This window comes from Gopherus flavomarginatus, chromosome 20 (assembly GCF_025201925.1).
Source record: "Gopherus flavomarginatus isolate rGopFla2 chromosome 20, rGopFla2.mat.asm, whole genome shotgun sequence".
In the NCBI taxonomy this organism is placed as follows: Eukaryota; Metazoa; Chordata; order Testudines; family Testudinidae; genus Gopherus; species Gopherus flavomarginatus.
The window spans coordinates 17,793,366-17,811,956 of record NC_066636.1 but is presented as its reverse complement, the minus strand read 5'-3'; the positions used below and the strand labels follow the sequence as shown (position 1 = coordinate 17,811,956).

The 18,591-nt window shown below is 43.0% G+C and overlaps 1 protein-coding gene across 6 annotated transcripts in view; it reads right to left on the bottom strand.

Moving 5' to 3' along the window:
• POGZ (pogo transposable element derived with ZNF domain) overlaps positions 1–17,583 on the bottom strand; it is a 73,041-nt gene extending 55,458 nt beyond the window's left edge. For all 6 annotated transcript variants that reach the window (XM_050929790.1, XM_050929791.1, XM_050929792.1 and 3 more), the window contains exons 1-2: positions 17,311–17,583; positions 861–985 (exon numbers count right to left, since the gene is read on the bottom strand). In XM_050929790.1, coding sequence (XP_050785747.1) covers positions 861–984 — 124 coding nt within the window. In that variant the 5' untranslated portion in view covers position 985; positions 17,311–17,583. The remainder of the gene's footprint in view (positions 1–860; positions 986–17,310) is intronic.
• Positions 17,584–18,591: the final 1,008 nt, after the last annotated feature.

Below are 18,591 nucleotides of genomic sequence, written 5' to 3'. Positions count from 1 at the left end.
TTAGTCTTAACATTTCTCTTAAAGAAAAACAACAATATAATAAAAAGATATTCTAATCACCAAATTTAATTATAAACAGTAAGGACTTGAGATCCTTCAAGCATGCAGCTTTGAAGTCAATAGAACTACTTAGGTGTTTAAAGTTATGCATACATGCACTTGCACGATCAAGACCAAAATCAGTTAAAATAGTGAAATAAAGTGATTTAAAAAAGTAATTAATCAAACAGGTTGCCATCTTGACAGCCTGACAATATAGGCTAGGATATAGGAAGTGCAGTCTGCTGTTGAAATTAGTGGGAGAGTCAGCTTTTCAAAGCTGTTGGAATGAGCATACTACTTAACAGGAACATTTGCAAAAGTACTTTGTAAAATGTAAAGCACTATATATACACACATACCCACAGTGTTATTTAATATCTTATTCTTATACAAGTTATAAATTGGGTACTTTTTAAAACAATCATGTTGGTTGATTTAACAATAGATGAACAACTGTTAACCAAAGTTTCCTCCCCCAAAAAACAAATCATACCTTCAAATAACTTTGAAAATCTCTAATTCCACATTAATTCCATTGTTAAACTGCATTTCCTGCCTCTAAATAAGCAGAAGGTCCAGTCTGCAGAAGTATCACCAGAAGGTCAGCTCCTGCAGAGCCATGTGAAAGCTCTGTTCACAGTTACACATCAGGAATTTCTAACTGTTCAGAAAATTTATGTTTTAATATATCTATTATCTGATAGCTAAATATTTACTGAATAGCACATAAAGAGAAACTTCAGTGATTAGTTAAATATAAATACTGTGTTATACAACATCCCTATCTTGCATAACTCTATACTAAAATAGCTTTTTACCCGTAGCAGTTTTATCAACCGAATTATAATCTTCAACAACAGAATCTTCTATCACGTCACTGATTTTCTGCCATGGCTCCAGCTCCTCCTCCTCACATTCCATAAAAAGGTCGGTGTCTGCCATCCTGTAAAGGGAAGAGAGGAAAGACCCTTTATTGGGTGTTGAGAAAACTAGATTTCTTCAGATAGCAGAAGTCTCATAAAGCAAAGAATCCTAATTCCAGATCCCCTAGTAACGTCCATTATTTCTTCACTGGGGTGGGGGAAAATGTGAAACTTGGAACTGCAAATTACATTTTTCTTTCTTGTGTTTTAGAATTTAATCCACATGCTACTTGAAATGGATTTGTTTGTTCCCATTTCAAAAATAAAATTGTTTTTACCTTAAAACATCAGGATTTCAAATCTTTACATTTCTGTTTCAGTACTGCCAACCATAGGCACCGACTTCCTCAGTTCCCAGAGGGTGCCCTCCCCAACTCAGCCCCAGGCTGCGCCCTCACCCCTTCCTCCAAGCCTCCACTCCTGCCCGCCTCTTCCCGCACGATCCCACCTCTTCCTGCCCCTGCTCCTATCCCCAGTGCCTATGCTGCCAACCTTAATGGTTCAAAAATCATGACCCAGAAACCCCAAATTCATCAAATTTCTTTTCTAAAAATCAGATTTAAAAAATAATAATGATTTTTGGTCTATCTTCTGGTTTCTGAGCACTCCCTGACTACCCTCAGTATATGTGTGACAACTGCAGGCTGAAAACTTCAATCTTAAATGCATACAAGATGTGTGCACACAAAAATGCAGGCCTCTGCTCCACAACACTGCCCAGAATCCTCCTCAGCTTCCCACTAGCAGCCTTTCACAGCCACTAATTGCCCAGCAGGCTCCCATAGCCATCTCTGTCAACATTATGCTTCCTTGTTGCAAAGAGTTCCACATGTCGATTATAAGCTAGTTTTAAAAAAAGTGAATTTCCTGTTATCAGTCTTATAATCATTTCCTTTCCAATTCACTGAATGATTTTATATTATGAGAACTGTAAATAGAAATGCCTAATTCACTTTCTCTACACCACTCATTTTCTATACCTCTATTATGTCCCCTCTTATCTATATGTTTGTCTAAAGTAAACAATTCCAAACATGTTAATCTCTCTTCATGTGGAACTCTCTCCTTCCTGATAATCATTTTTGTCACTCTTCTCTGAGCTCCAATTTCTTCTACATCTTTTTGAGATACGGCGACCAGAACTGAATACAGCTGAAGGTGTACTATGGATTTATACAGTGGTAATATATTTTTCACTGTTATTCACTCCATTCGTTACACATCCTAATATTTTGTTTGCTTTTTGGACCACCATTGCACATCAGAGAGAAATTCTCACTGAGCTGTCTACAACAGTGGCCACGTCTTTTTCCTGTGTGGTTATACTTAATTTAGACCTCAGTGAGACACATGTAGGAGTGCAATACTAACACTTATAGATTGTACATCTTTAAGTTGTTAACTAAACATTCAGATTACTAAGCCAGTATTAAAAGAAGATGGAAACTGCCTTGCAGTTTTTGATATTAGCCTCTAGCATCACAAGGAATGTCTCTTCTCACATGGTAAGACAAGCACCAGTATCATGCCTCCAAAAAGCTGGTTTTCATTATTACTGTTCAGTTCTTTACACCTTGATAACTCCTGGGCCAAGCAAAATGGAAGCATCATTCTTGTAGAACTAGGTCTCCATTGTTTCATTTAGCAGGAACTAGTCTCTAAACTCCATCTCGACATGTGGTTCACCAAAAAATTCAATTCAATTTAATGGCACATTTATGGCCATGTCTACTCTAGAAAGCTTACAGAGGCACAGCTGTATTGATACTGATCGCTTGTGGAGCTGCTCTATGCTGACGGGAGAGAGCTCCCCTGTCGACACAATAAAACCCCACCTCAATGAGCGGCGGTAGCTATGTCAATGTGAGAAGCTCTCCCACTGACACAGCGCTGTGCATATCACCACTTAAGCTGGCAAAACTTATGTCGCTTGGGGGTGGGGGGGTTCACACAGGGATAGTGTAGACATGGCCGTAGAAATCTTTAACCCAGACCAGTAATTTCAAAACCTGTATTGCATTTTTTAAAAAAGAAATGAGGTTTTAATAGGTTACCATGAAAACTTATTTCCTAATTTTCAAGATTGCTTTTATTGATGTAACCTATTGTCCTTTCCAACTACTATAGATCCACCTTTAGGGGCTGAAAGGAGAACAAGTGGCAGTTCTGTAGCATAGCTAAAGGAGGCTTCACACTTGCAGAAAGGATTTTTCTCCTCTTGATTATGTTTTGGTGGAAGAGGAGACTGTTGTGATTGCATTTTGTAATCTCTACCACCATTTGACAGCCATTAAATCTGATAAGAAACATTCTGAGACAGATTGGTCAAAGTAAACAGCTGACAATAGAAAACAAGCAAAAAAGTAATCCAGATCATTTACAGACAATCTGTGTTATCAATAGCCAAAGAAGCAGAGCTGACCAGAATGTTTAAATACAGACCAAGGTTTTCATTAGCTTGCTGTTGTAAGGCAATTTTAATTTTATACAGTATACCATAAATTAAAGTAATCATACTGGGACTAAACTGTAAATGTAAATCAGATCATTGAGCTACAGTCATTTTACTCCTAATACAAAGTTCTAGCCAAACAAAAGTTGTATCTCTCACAAACTTCAGGACATAACTCACTCAAAAGCAATTGTCTAAAGGAGAATGTTTTTTAACGCATCCAAATACTCAGTCATGATTGCTTATGAGTATCTGTTTGCTGAGTGGTGTTAATGGATCACAGACCTGGGTGGGGTCAACGGGCACAGTACACACCTCCCATTCAGGCTAAAGGAGGGAACCATTAAATGATCCATTGTTTACTGATAACTGAAACAATGGAAACCATCACTTGTGAACTGAAGCAGCATGGCAAGCCTGGACAGTGACTGGACCATGCTGGCTAAGGGGTCTTCCTGAAGGCTGATAGCAAATTCAGGGATTGAGCATCCTGGTAGGTACTGAGAGGGGATGCAAGTGTCTGAGGCCTTGGCTGCACTTGCGCATTATAGCGCAATAAAGTCGCCAAGAGTGCTCTACCTCACTCCCCGTCCACGCTGGCAAGGCACGTAGAGCACTCTGAGGGCTCGTCCAGACTAGGGGGGGAAATCGATCTTAGACATGCAACTTCAGCTACGTGAATAACGTAGCTGAAGTCGAATATCTAAGATCGAATTACTCACCCATCCAGACGGCGCGGGATCGATGTCCGCGGCTCTCCGTGTCGATTCCGGAACTCCGTTGGGGTTGATGGAGTTCCGGAATCGATATAAGCGCGCTCGGGGATCGATATATCGCGTCTAGATTAGACGCAATATATCGATCTCCGATCAATCGATTTTAACCCGCCGATACGGCGGGGTAGTCTGGATGTACCCTGACTCTGCAGCTAGAGTGCTTCTGGTACTCCACTTCCCTGAGAGGAATAATGTTTGTTGTGATTTCACTGGAGCGCTGTGGCGCCGGTGTGGACATCTAATGAGCTCTGATTGGCCTTCGGAAGTGTTCCACAATGCCTGTTCTAGCCACTCTGGTCATCACTTTTAAACTCTGCTGTCCTTTCCTCAGGTGATCAAGCATCAGACCCGCCCTTTAAATTCCCTGGGAATTTTGAAAATCCCCTTCCTGTTTGCTCAGCCAGGCGTGGAGTGCTCTCAGAGCATCTTTCCAGGTGGCCATGCCTCCATGCACAAGTGATCCCCAGTATGGAGCAATGGCAAGGTGTCGGACCTCATCAGCGTTTGGGGGGAGGAAGCTGTGCAGTCCCAGCTGCACTCCAGCCATAGGAATTACGATACCTTCAGGCACATATCAGGGGTCATGACCGGGATGTGGTGCAGTATCAGGTTAAAGTAAAGGAGCTGCAGGATGCCTATCGCAAAGCCCACGACACAAACAGCTGCTCCGGTGCTGCCCCCACGACCTGCAAATTCTACAAAGAGCTGGACACGATACTTGGGGGCGATCCCACCTCCGCTGCAATGACCACCATGGACACTTCCGAGCCCAGCACAGCAAGGGGCAGGTGGGAGGAGGAGGAGGAAAGCGCGAGCGATGGTGCTGAGGCAGGGGGAGACACCCCGGAATACCTAGATGCATGCAGCCAGGAGCTGTTCTCGAGCCAGGAGGAAGGCAGCCAGTCGCGGCGTCCAGTGCTTGGGGAAGGACAAACAACAAAGGAGGTTCCTTTCGGGAAGGAAGTTTTTAGGTATGGGCTCTTTGGGCAAGAATGGGGGACCATTGCTGCACACAGACAAGCTGCGTATGGGCCAGAGCAGAAGCCGCATTGTAGGAGAAGACCCTCCCTTGCATCCCTTGTCACTCTCAGCAGCGAGATATCTTCCAGGACAAACTCCTGTGGAGAATGTTGGGACAGTGTTCAGTGTAGGTGCTGCCTGCAGCTGTTGGCTCTCTCAAAGGCACAGAAACCCAGAGGACGGTACAGCCATGAAACAATCAGCCCCATGGACCCTGTGCTTACTCACCATTTCTGGGGCTCCTGTGGGTTACGTGCACTCGCTTTGGGACAGGCAAAGTATATTTCTTGTGACTGCCGTCCTTAAGAGCAGGGGAATCAGTGCTCTGTCTGGTGCGTACAATGCTGCCTCTGTTAAGTGTTGCATTTTGCCTGCAGAGGTGCAACCTTGAGATCTCAGCTGTTATTCTTATCACCAGCCGACAGACTCCGGAAGAGGCCGTGTAAAAGCAAAGTAAACAAAAAGTGAAAGGCAGAAGGAGAGCGAATGGAGGATCTGCCAGGAGAACACGACGCACCGGTGGCAAAACACAGAACGGCTGATTAGCATAATAAGGCGCAAAGCAGACTCTATCCAGACGCTCGTCGCCATGCAGGCAGAACACTACCATGCTCACCCCGCCCCGCCTGCAGCCCTTGTCTCAAAAAACTCTTCTCCTTGTGCCCCCATGTCCCCTCAATCCACTTTCCCCAACATCTGGGTTCTTATCGCCCCCAGGTGCCTCCTACACCTGTAGCTTTGCCACCCACCCACGAAAACTACAACTCTTATTCACTGCACTCAACCCTTCTCAACATGCCTTATAGCCATCCCGAAGTGCAGCACTCAGTGCGCAGCATTCCAGACAGGATTCAAGAGTATGAGATCAGGACATACTCAAGCCTATGAATAAACCTGTCCCCATCCCATCCTCTTGCCCTTTTGGTATTTCTGTGTTACATTGGGTTTTTTTTTTCAATAAATGAATTTTCTTTTCAATAAATAGAGTTTTTTTTACTTTGAAAACATATTTTATTAGTGCATAAAGGAAAATATACCTTAGCCCAGGAAAGCAACAAGCACTGCAAGTCAGTGTACCAAACACAGCCACTGTACTTAACTCCCGTGCAGAGCACCAGACATTATTGGTGGCTTTCAGCCTCAAATTGCTCCCTCAAGGCATCCCTAATCCTTGCAGCCCCACGCTGGGCCCCTCTAATAGCCCTGCTCTCTGGCTGTGCAAATTCAGCCTCCAGGCGTTGAACCTCCGAGGGCCATGACCGAGTGAAGCTTTCACCCTTCCCTTCCCAAATATTATGGAGGGTACAGCATATGGATATAACCGCGGGATGCTGTCTTCAGCCAAGTCCAGCTTCCCATAGAGCACCAGCAGCCCTTCAAACAGCCAAAAGCACACTCCCTAGTCATTCAGCACCAGCTCAGCCTGTAGTTGAACCATTCCTGATTGCTGTCCAGGCTGTGTAGGGTTTCATGAGCCACAGCATTAAAGAGTAAGTGGGGTCTCCAAAGATGACAATAGGCATTTGGACTTCCCCTACGGTGATCCTCTGGTCTGGGAAAAAAGTCCCGGCTTGTAGCTTCTTGAACAGGCTAGTGTTCCGAAAGATGCGTGTGCATCATGCACCCTTCCGGGCTAGTCTGCGTTAATGTCAATGAAATGACCACAGTGATCTACAAGCACCTGGAGAACCATGGAGAAATATCCCTTTCGGTTAACGTACTTGGAGGCTAGGTGAGCTGATGCCAGAATAGGAATATGCGTCCTATCTATCACCCCATCACAGTTAGGCAAACCCATTTGTTCAAAGCCAGCCATAATGTCATGCACATAACTCGGAGTCATGGTTCTTCTGAGCAGGATGCAATTAATGGCCCTGCAAAGTTGCATCAACACAATTCCAACCATCGACTTTCCCACTCCAAACTGGTTAGCAATCGATCAGTAGCTGTCTGGAGTTGCCAGCTTCCAGATTGCAATAGCCACCCGCTTCTTCACCAGTAGGGCAGCTCTCAATCGCAGCACACAGTCCCATGAAAGTGGCTTTTCTCAAACGAAAGTTCTGCAGCCACTGCTCATCATCTCAGACTTGCAGGACGATGTGATCCCATCACTCAGTGCTTGGTTCCTGAGCCCAAAAGTGGCGTTCCACGGTGGAGAGCATGTCCATGAATGAGACAAGCAATTTCATGTTGAATGCGTTACACGACTCGATATCATCGTTGGACTTCTCACTGTCACTTTGGATCTTAAGCAGTAACTCGACTGCCAAACGAGACGTGCTGGCAAGTCTCGTCAGCATGTTCCGTGGCAGTTCGGGCTCTATTCACACAGACCAAAAGGGAAGACAAAGCGCGCTCTGCACCGAAATCGTTGAAAGATCGCGCCAAATGTGAACAGAAACACAGGGATTGCTGGGATGCAAAGTGATGAATCACGGGACGTTGGGACAGGATCCAGAATGCCCCGCACCCCATACCCCCTTCCCACAAGCCACAGCACCAGAATGGAAAGAGGTGTTTTGTGGGATAGCTGCACATAATGCACCGCTCCAAATGCCGCTTCTGGTGCTGCGTATGTGGCCACGCCAGTGCTCTTGCAGCTGTCAGCGTGGACAGACTGGAGCGCTTTCCCTGGTGCGCTCTCCAAAGGCTAGTTTAACCCAAAGCGCTATACATCTGCAAGTGCAGCCATGGCCTGAGAGAGATACACAGAAGCACCAGAGCAAACAGTCTCTCTGAAGTGGTGAAGGATACTTCCAGAACCAGGATGGCCCTGAAAGAAGCCTAGGAAGAGAGCTTTTGGGCTAAGTGCTGCTGAGTGGAAAGGGGCTTAGAACTGTGAAGAAAAAAAAATTTCCCGTCGTTTGGTTCCTCCTGGGTTCAGGGAAGCAGAATGTTGTACATTCTTTGTAAATAAACAGGATTGCACCAAAGATACCCGACTCTATCAGCAATTTCTCCTCCTAAAAGAAACAACCCTCTGAACCCTGAAATTTGGCTACCACTTCAGTCAAAAAGGGGTAACAATACTGATTTGAATGGGACTTCTTTAATTAAAAAAAAAAAAAAAAAAAGCTTGGGTAGTAAGCACATGAACCAACTCCACAGAGTAAAGTTATACACAATTGTTTGCAGGACTGAAACCTAAATAAGACTATACACAAGGAAACAATGAGTTATGAGATATAATTACAGAGTATTTGTTGTATTAAAAAACAGAGGAACTCAAGAGGGTTAGGTTGTTAGGGCAACACAGTGGTGGTATGTGGTTAAGCATGAAAATCAACTTGGGGAGAGTACTGAACCATTTTATCTGTTAACATTAGTTCATAGACTTGATTAGAACCTTAACTAGGTCACATACAGTTTTATTCAGAGTAATAGCAGTAGCCCTCGCTTTTCGTCACTTTCATATCTGTAGAATAGCAGAGTACTGAGGTTAAAAAAAACAAACTCTTGCACATGACTAGAGATATGGGCTTCCTCTAAATACTTTTTTTTAAATCATTCTTAAAACATATGTTTACATGTATTTAAAAATATAACCCGGAGTGACAACTCTTTGCAAAATTAATAGATTGTTATATAATAGGCATTAAACCTGAAACAAATATCTATTAGTAGGGAAACAGATTGTCATTTCATATCATGAGATGTTTACACGGCATATATCTGTGAGATCCTTTTATTTTATTTTTTTTAAAGTATAAAATGAGGCACTTGGTGTAAAATGTAGTGTTCATATTCCACTGGGGAAGAGGAAGCTTAAAGAACTGGATAAACTGTTTCAAAATCGTAATTTTTCATTAGCAAGCACTCAGCAGCCAAGTTTTGTGCTGTTCCATGTGTGACATTTTATTTTAATTATTTAAGTATGTAAATTCGCATGTCAGTACAAATCACTTTCAAAAACATTGTGGATTTAGTGCTCTTGAAAAGTGCTGGACTGAGACTAGATTTCATTTACAAGGTCTCCCAAGGAGAGAAGCAGGTGTGGGGAGCCATGTGGCTCCTGGGCAGGAGGGGAGGTGTGGCGGTTGCTATAACCATCCATGTCTGAGCAAGGATCATTCACATGAGTAAGGGTTTTCAGAACTGGGCCTTTCCTCATCACATCTATTTATAACATTTTGAGTTTTTTTGTTCTTCACTTCTTTCTCTTTTAATCAAAGAACGCTTACAGGATACCTGGAACTCTAGACAAGTAAGTTAAGTTACATGACAAAGATAGGTCATAACTGCACTGGGAGGTACGTAAAAGAAAAAGAACAGAATGAGGATTTGAATTTGTATACATTCATCAACAAAATGGCTACTACTGCTTTTCCTGCATATCTAGCAAATAATAAGCAAGTGCATTTACGTAGCTGTTGCTATGAGAAGCCACTGAGAAAAATGATCAATTCACCCTAATAATTTACTCTTTTTTCTCCTGACAAGATAATATACAAAACGTTCATAAATTTAACATACTATTTCAGCAAGGTTATTCCAGTTTAGAACAACCAATCTCCTTTACATCTGTTTAAGCACGTGTCCATTCAGTAACCCCGTTGCTCCATATGTCCACTGAACTCATACAAATATTTGCTTAAAAGAAGCTTGTTCAGTGAACAAAAAACCTGGTAACCAATGGGAAAATAAAACAAATGAACAGCTGACTGGTAAAAATAATAAGAATCTTAATTGCCAAATAAAATATTAGAAAAAAATCCATAACTCATCATCATGCACTTGACTAATTGTACATTAGAGTTAGTATGTTAGGCTTCTGTGTTCCTTTAAAATGAATTAAACAAGTGTTTTTCATAAAAACTTAAACGAAGATCTCTCACAATATGGAACCTGCTCCAGCAATAGATTACCTTGGGCAGTTGTGGAATCTCCAACTCTGGAGATATTTAACAGTAGGTTAGATAAATGTCTATTCGGGATGGTCTAGACAGTATTTGGTCCTGCCACGAGGGCAGGGGACTGGACTCGATGACCTCTTGAGGTCCCTTCCAGTCTAGAATCTATGAATCACTTTCAAGGGAAAACTATTTTTCTTAAGTAAATTATTATGTTGAATTATATCACCTCTGCTATTTCTATTATTTAAGTATCACTACAGAGCACTCATCAACATAGTATCTGAGCATTTCAGAAACATTACTAATGTATTCTATTTATCTTAATAACCCCAGGAGATAGGGAAATATTCTCCTCATTTTATAGATGCTAAGACTCAAAGTGACTTGCCCAATATTCCACAGGAAGTCTTTGTACAGTCAGAAACAGAATCCAGGTTTCTAACGTCCTAGTCCAGTGTGTTAACCACAAGATCAAACTCCCCCTCGTTCAAAATAAGAATAAATTTCTGGATGACAAAAGATAAGGAAACACCCCCTGACAAATAAAACAAAAGAAGGGTCTGCAGTATCAATCTACCTTTAAGCACTGCATAGCAGGGAAAAATCAGACTCCGTATGTCCTGAATATCATTTTTTTCTCTCCTTTGGTACAAATTTATAATAATTACATTTGAACTTATTTTAAAAAAATCCAAAACCATGAGATAGATCTATGCATGTTTCTAGTAGGTCATTGTCTCAATTAACAAATGCCTGCATATTTGTGATTTTAAATATTCGTTCTCTTAGAAACATCTAGAAAAGAATTCCATGCAATAAAGCTTCGTTGAGATAATAAAAGAATGGTGACACTTAAAACAGTAAACATTTGTCTGGAGTCATATTACTCCCTACTAAATGAGTAATAGTGCCTAGACATAATATTGATAGGCACTTTATAAATATTTAAGACACATAGTCAGATCTGTAAAGTAAAGCATGCATGTGTACGTCTATCCAGTAAGGTAAAAGCTATGAAGTTTAAAATTACATTAAGGAAATCTCTTTCCACACATTATTAAGAATACATAATTCAACACCTCATAATTATTAAAAAGAAACTATGATAAAACGTTAAAGAGACCGTAGCTACAAGCCTTCTTTGACACTAACTTGCATTAAGTGCCTGGTATTTCATCTGTTCATATCAGCTCAACTAAGAAAATGTCTTCTCTCTTCTACAATGTAGCAGCTTTGTTTTTCGCAGCTTTGATCTTGAATATTTTTGTAAGTAATAAGCCCCTGCTCAATAAAATGAATAATTCCAGTGATAAATACTCTACATTTAGCTTTTTAGCTCATAACTGGCAGATTGCTTGCTTGCAAATATGGATGCCAAAAAACCCCCAACAATCACTAAATGTGCTAAATATACTACGAGAAATAAAACATTTTAGATGCATTTGCCCCTGCTATCAGCTGAAATGTGGGAAAAGACCTTTACAGTGTTGAAAGCCAGTGTGTATTAATTATACATAATTAATTGGCACAATTACAAAATATGGCCCCTTTGGCTCATGTGGACCAACATGGCTCATATTCATCTTTACCACAAGGAAAAAAATAATTAAGCCAATGGTCATTATGTTCTTGTATTAAAAAGGTTAGCATTTGATTATACATTCTGCTAAAACAGCTACCTTCACTGGTGGAGAGCCAGAAATAAACATTTGAATTTGCATCCAAGTAGACAGATTACCCTAAATTTGAGAAAGGTCTTTTTTCCTTCTCGCCTAGCAGCAAAAAGCTGCTTGTCTAATTTCAACTGAAATTTGGCATCCGATCTAGGCTCCAACTGTATTTATTAAAATTAATAAACTGCCATCCTATACAATTAGATAGATATAAAATGTAACAATTATGAACTGCTATTTTTCTCCAGAAAGCTTGATGAAACAGCTAGGAAGAAGGAGAGTTTTTCTTTTTTGTTTTAAAAATTTAGTGCTATTTTTAAACCTTCAAAAAGCATCTCATCAAACCAAATTCAGCTAATTCAAATCCTACCACCAAAAAAAACACAAATTAAGGACCTGATTCTCAACTAATTAAGATTTACCCTAATGTAGCTCCATTAACTTCAATTTAGTTAGTAGTAATTTATACAGATGTAAGTAAGTGAAGAGAATCGGGTCCCAAATGTGTTTATCAGAAGCACCTGTGGGTACTGGAGTCTACAAGACAGCTGTAGAATAAGGCAGCTGTGGCTCACTGAAGTGATATCTAGGTCATGAAATTATATATTTACTATTTCTCTCTCAAGTCTATATTACTTGACACAAAATGAGTTACATCCCCAGGACCCCCCCATACAAAAACTTTTTAAGGACTGCAAATTCAAGATTCTCTCTCCAGTATTCTTGAAAGCTTGCATGACAGGACATGCTTTTAGTGTATACATTTTATTTAACGTTTTGAATCTAAAAAAATAAATCTATATAAATCAACCCTTGTTAGGCTACTGCTGTTGGCCCACTTTTTGCTAAATAGTGACCTCCTCTCCAATACAGGCAGTCTTGGGGATAGAATATCGGATCACAAGTGAATATCCATCCTACTATATGGGTGGTTAAAAAACAACTTTATTTTAAGATTAAATAATATTTTCTATTTCTATAGTGTCGTTTATTCTAGAAATTCAAAGCTTTTTACAAACATTAATTAATTCTCGCAACATCCACATGAAGTAGGGAAATATTTTTATAAACATTTATAGATGGGGAAACTGAGGCAAGGAGCTGTGAATTGACTTGCCCAGGATCAAATATAGCAGGGGTCCCCAACGCGGAGCCCGTGGGCGCCATGGCACCTGCCGGGGCATCTCCGTGCGCCCGCCTACTGGCTGCTGGACATGCAGCCGCCAAGAAGCGGCAATGACAAGAAGTGTTGCCGCTGAAATGCCACTGATTTTTGGTGTCATTTTGGTGGCAACGCCTCTTGACAATGCTGTATTTTGGCTGCATTTCGGTGGTGACCCTTCCTGACGTCGCCACTTCTCAGCGGCATTCCGGCGCCTGCCACATGGAAAAGGTTGGGGACCACTGAAATATAGCAATTTATATAAGAGCATTAAAGAGAATCAAGGAGCTTTGACTTCTGGTCCCCTGCTGAAACCACTAGTTAATACTGTCTCACTCAACATAAAGCCCTCCTCATTATTAAAACCAGAATCAAAGCAAAATGGAAATAGATTTCCAGTCTCTGACCTTTCAGCTCCCCCAAATTAATTAATTGCAAATTATGTCATTTTAAACAACATTCACCACTACCAATGCTCACAAATGTGGATTTTAATTTAAAAAAACTTTATTCACAAATACAACAAACATGGTGAGGACTACTTGACTTCATGTGAATTTACAGGGTATAAAATGAAGACAGTTATCTTTTAAAACAAGGGAACCTGCAGGGATGATCAGTCTAAGTATTGGACCATATTGTTAATTTTTTACCCAAAACTCTGCATTGATTCCAACGGGGATCTTACAGTCATGGCCCACTGATTGCAATGTAAGATTGAATGCTCATCATGGAAATAACACTAAAACAGGAATGTAATTTAATCTGAACACAACACAGCAAACCTATAAACTCTGATTTAAAAGTCTGGATTTATTTCTCCCCAAAGAATATAGCAGGATAATTTTAGTTTGGACACAAAGGGATTGAATCCTGCAAGTCTTAGGTAAAATATCGATTGAAGGCAATGGGCCCTGATTCATCATTGCCCTGCAACCTCTCTTATGCCAACTAAGGTAAACTGGTGCAAAGGAGGTGAAAGCCTCTCCAGGAGATCTTTGCAACTGCTCTCAGGCTCTCAATCAGGGGGCATTCTGGGATGGGGCCAGGAGAGGAGGTGTGTCAGGGGCAGGAGGCATGCCCAGTACACACCTGTGCCCTGATGATTCTGTGTCTGCAATAATGCCCCCAGAGGCCACCGAAGCAGATGCATGATTTGGGCTGTCCTAGCTGAGAATAGTGTTGAATTAGTAGATGCACAAACTGCCTTCTCTCTGTCCCTTCACTAGTGCAGAATCTAATCCAATGAGTTTTGACTAAGAATTGCAGGATTTGAGCCAAGATTATTATCTGTATCCCAGAAGATTAATTTTAAACACTAAATTATATAAGCTGTGTGCACATTCCTTGCCAAACAAGTTCATCACCATTTTTTACACCAGTCTGGATTTGCTACCAAAGATTTTATTCAAGAGCACTTATAATATATCCCAGCTAATATTTCAGTCCTCTCTCACAACTGTTGCTTTTCTCTCAGTGTGAAAAAATATCATCTGCATTAATATGTAATTGCCACTTACATTTTCTTTCCCATTTACTAAAAAACATGACCAGGATAGGCCTGAAAACAAAATAAAGTTTAAAAAAAATAAATAAAAGGAACCTCCTCACTTGAAAAACAAAGCTAACTAATGATGCTTCATTTGGTTCTTTATCAAGGACGTTAGACATAAATGGAATGTATAAATGCATCAAGTCAACCACTCTTCCTCCTCTAAGCCCATCTCTTCTCTCCATCCCACCTCCCTTCTTGCCTCCACACACTCCCCTCACCTAAACTTTCATCTTATTTCTTGTCTTCTATATGTAATCCCCCTATTTTGATTGTAAGCATTCAGGGGCAGGGAACATGTTTTATCTTTACAAGAGCTATGATAATTGATGGAACTGGAATGTTTCTTAATAACATATAATAAATTAATACCATGATTAGGGTAGGATATATTCCTCTGCTATTGAAGCAAATCCTGCAATCCTTACTCTGACAAAACGTCCACTGACTTCAAGGAGTATTTTGCCAAGACAGCATATTGGATATAAAACTGAAACCAGACTGGATATTAGTTGAAAAGCAAAGAATCTATACTAGGTTTCATATGATGTTTTAATTGTTGTTGATATGACTATTTTGACCCTTTTTATAGCACCTCAGGTGAAGTTCATGGGGGCGAGAGAGTTGTTTGATAGGTCAGAGGCATTACCTCCTCTAGGGCAAGGCAAATTTATTTTTCATTGGCTGACGTGGTTCATTTAGTTCACTACCAGGATTACTTTAAAGGGCATATTAAAATGTATACAAACATTATCACTTTGGTTTGTTACACATTTTATTAAACGCTTTCAAGTGTGGGATAGCTATTAATTAAAATGTATTATTATTGTATATCTGTTCTTACATTTTGAACTGCAAAAGAAAAAAATATATTTAACTTGCTTTCTGATATACTTGTGCATCTAGACTAGCCTTATCATTGTGGGGTCTCATATACGAGATCCAGGCTATGGGAGAGACTTGCTGGGAGCCTGGGCCTGCCCATGAACAGCAGGTCTGTTCAATCTAGTTCTTATAACATGCTCATCACCTTTGGCACTGATCTTGCAAACGGCTCTGCGCAGGAGGACCCACAAAGAACCCCACAGACTTCGATAGGGCTCTTTGTGGATTCAGGGTCTGGATATATGAACCCAGTTGAAAGATAAGGGGAGTAATTAGTGTCTGAGCATTTGTGCTGTGATGCTCATAATTACTAACAATGTATCCACACGTACACGTGGGGGGGGAAAAGAGGGGAAACCAGAATATTTGCAGAACCCCAACCCAGGCTGGAGCTCCAAGCAGATAGCGGCCAGAGGCCGTTTGGAATGATGGGGTGGGTGGATGAACCAGGTAGTGTCTTCTTTAATTCACACTGATGTGTAATTTAGAAATGTGTATTGAGATACAACTAGTGAGGCAGACTGTTAATTTCTGTGACAAACTGCTGGACAGTGGGATGTGGATCAGGGCCATTAGTCTCAAATGGCTGCAGGATGTCCCCTAAAAGGAGCAGCAGCCCTGCAAGAATAAGTCACTTGTGTCCTGTTTGATGTGTCTTGGTGATAGCAACTGCTGCCAAGTTCACAAAGGAGAGAGCTTCTTGTTAGTGCATGTGGGATGTTGATGTCTGTACCCATCCCCATATATTCTTCCCGCCACAACCAGAGGGCAAGTTAAAAGATGCCCTAATGTCAGGTGTCTGAGGTTTCTCAGACACCCATCCATATCAGACACTCTGAAGGGGGAAAAGCAGCGGGGAAGCTAAATGGTTCCACCTCACGCTGGGAGGAGCGAAACACATGCTATGGGGACCTCCAGGTTCATTGAGGCAGCCAGGCTGAGGGGAGCCACACTCGCTCCCCGGAGGGAAGTGGCTTGCAGGCTAAGGAGACCCAATCCCCTTCACTTTGGGGGCAAGTATGGCCGGAGCAAGCCCTCGTTGAGGCACTCAGGCCAAGGGGTACCCTCTGAGAGTGACAGCCAGGCTAAGGGATCCGCCTCCTTTCTCTGAGGAGAGCGGCGGGCTGGCTGAGGGGACCCTCTCGCTGAAGTGGGTAGGCAAAGGGGGGGCTTGCGCTGAGGGTCGGGGGAACAGCAGGAAGGCCAACCTCCCCCCCACTCTCAGAAGGACAACTAGGTGGACTCCCCCAGTTCATTTTCATTGAAAAGGATGGGGGTGGCACCTTCCCCACAGGAATAAAAACAGACTGGCTTCCATTTACTGCGGCTGCTTGGGAAGAAAAGGTAGAGAAAATAATCCCTGTGCCCAACATGGCCGCCCACCCAGAAGCAGCAGCCCTAGGAAGGGGGTGGGAGGCAAGGAGACAAGGGAATCTGCAATCCTTCTCCCCGCAGGGACGGGAACCAGCGTGAGGGCAGCGTGGGAGGCACTTTTGGACGGCGCATGGGTTGCTCAGTGCAATGTTTAACCCGTTATGTTCGTCTCCAGCCAGCCGGGGAAGGGGGGGGGGGGCTGACGCGGAGGGAGCAGCCAGACCGCATCACTCCCCTCCCCTCGGAGGGGTGTGCGGATCACTCCGCCTCCCCAGTCAGCGAAGGCGAGAGAGCGAGCAAGGCGATGTTCCGCCGCCCAGCGGGAGCAGCTCCTCCCCCCTCCCCTCAGGAACCCCGATCCCTTCCTCCCTCCCCGCTAAGCGCGTCTGGCGGCCGCTTTGTGTACGGCGCGCGCTGCCCACCCCCCACCCGCTCACAGACCCGGGCGGTTCGAACCGGTTCCAACGGTCCCCGCCACCCGCATTCTTGTCGTGCGCGCGCGCCGCCAACCTCTCCCCCCTCGCGACCCCCCCCCCGAGTCTGATTGATTCTGCAGCGTCCGCCCCCACACACACATAACGGACTCGTGCCAACTCACCTTTCGCTCCGTCTCCCGCCGCCGCCGCCGCCGCCTCAGCCGAGCTTGGCTCGCTCGCACACGCTCTTAAAGTGACACGCACCCCACACAACCTCTTACAGGGCGAAGTGGCCGGGAGGGGAGGGCAGGTTGCATGAGCTCCCCACAAATATTTTTGCCCCCCCTTCCGAAAAAAAAGAAGCTGCGGGTTGATACACACAGAAAGGACCAACAGACACACACACACACACACAAAAAGGGGACCGGGCCGGCGGAGGGATACGGTGACGTCATTTCCTCCTCGGCTCCAACGCCGTCCTCTGATTGGCTGACAGAGGTGACATCACTGGGAGCTAGGCGCATCCTAACCTGTCATGAGGAAGTTTGTCTGAGGCACAAATTTTTGGGGGATTGTTTGGGAGGGAGGTTGGTGATAGAAAGGGACTTTTTTTTTAGGTTGATCCCAGTGACACATGTCCAGAAATGACTGGGAAGATGGAGATTAGTGGGGAGGGAACCAAGAAGTGGCTAGTGCTACCTTTTAAGGGCCTTGTGGCGAGTAGTTCTGCCTTGATTGTGCTGCCTGATGAAGGCCAAATAGTTAATGGTCCAAACTGGTATCCAATGTGTCTTAACTTTTCCTACAGGTGACAAAGGGAGTTTGGAGGCAGGACTCGAACCCACCACGTGCAGTGGGTATTCCCTTTGGCATGGCTAGTGACATGGCTGCGTCTCAAACCCATCGCCTGCACCAGTTATTGGCTTTGACATGATTAATGATGCGGCTGAGTCTCAAGCCCACCATCTGCAGCAGGTATTGGCTTTGACATGGTTAACGGTATGATTAGGACTTGAACTCACCACCTGCAGCAGATATTGATTTTGGCCTTGTTAGTAAAATGGCTAGGTGCCAAGTACAGCACCTGCAGAGGATATAGGCTTTTGGATGGTTGGCAACATGGCTAAATCTGGAATCGAGCCCAACACCTGCCGTAGTTAATGGCTTTTGGGTGGTTTGCAACATGGCTGGCACTAGAACTCCCCACCTGCAATATATAATGTTATTTGTTGGTGTAGTAACATGGTTGGAATTCAAACTTGTCACTGGCAGTCTTCCTCCCGCTCCCACCCTTCTTGGTGTAGCCACAGGATTCAAACCCATCACCCAAAACAAGTAAAATTTCTTTGATGGCTAGTGATGTGGGTCGGATTAGAATCTGCAGCCTGGAGCGTGTAGGAGTTTTTTTTTGTGGTTAGCAATGTGTCTGCAACTTCAAGCTACACTTGTAGCAGGTAACTACT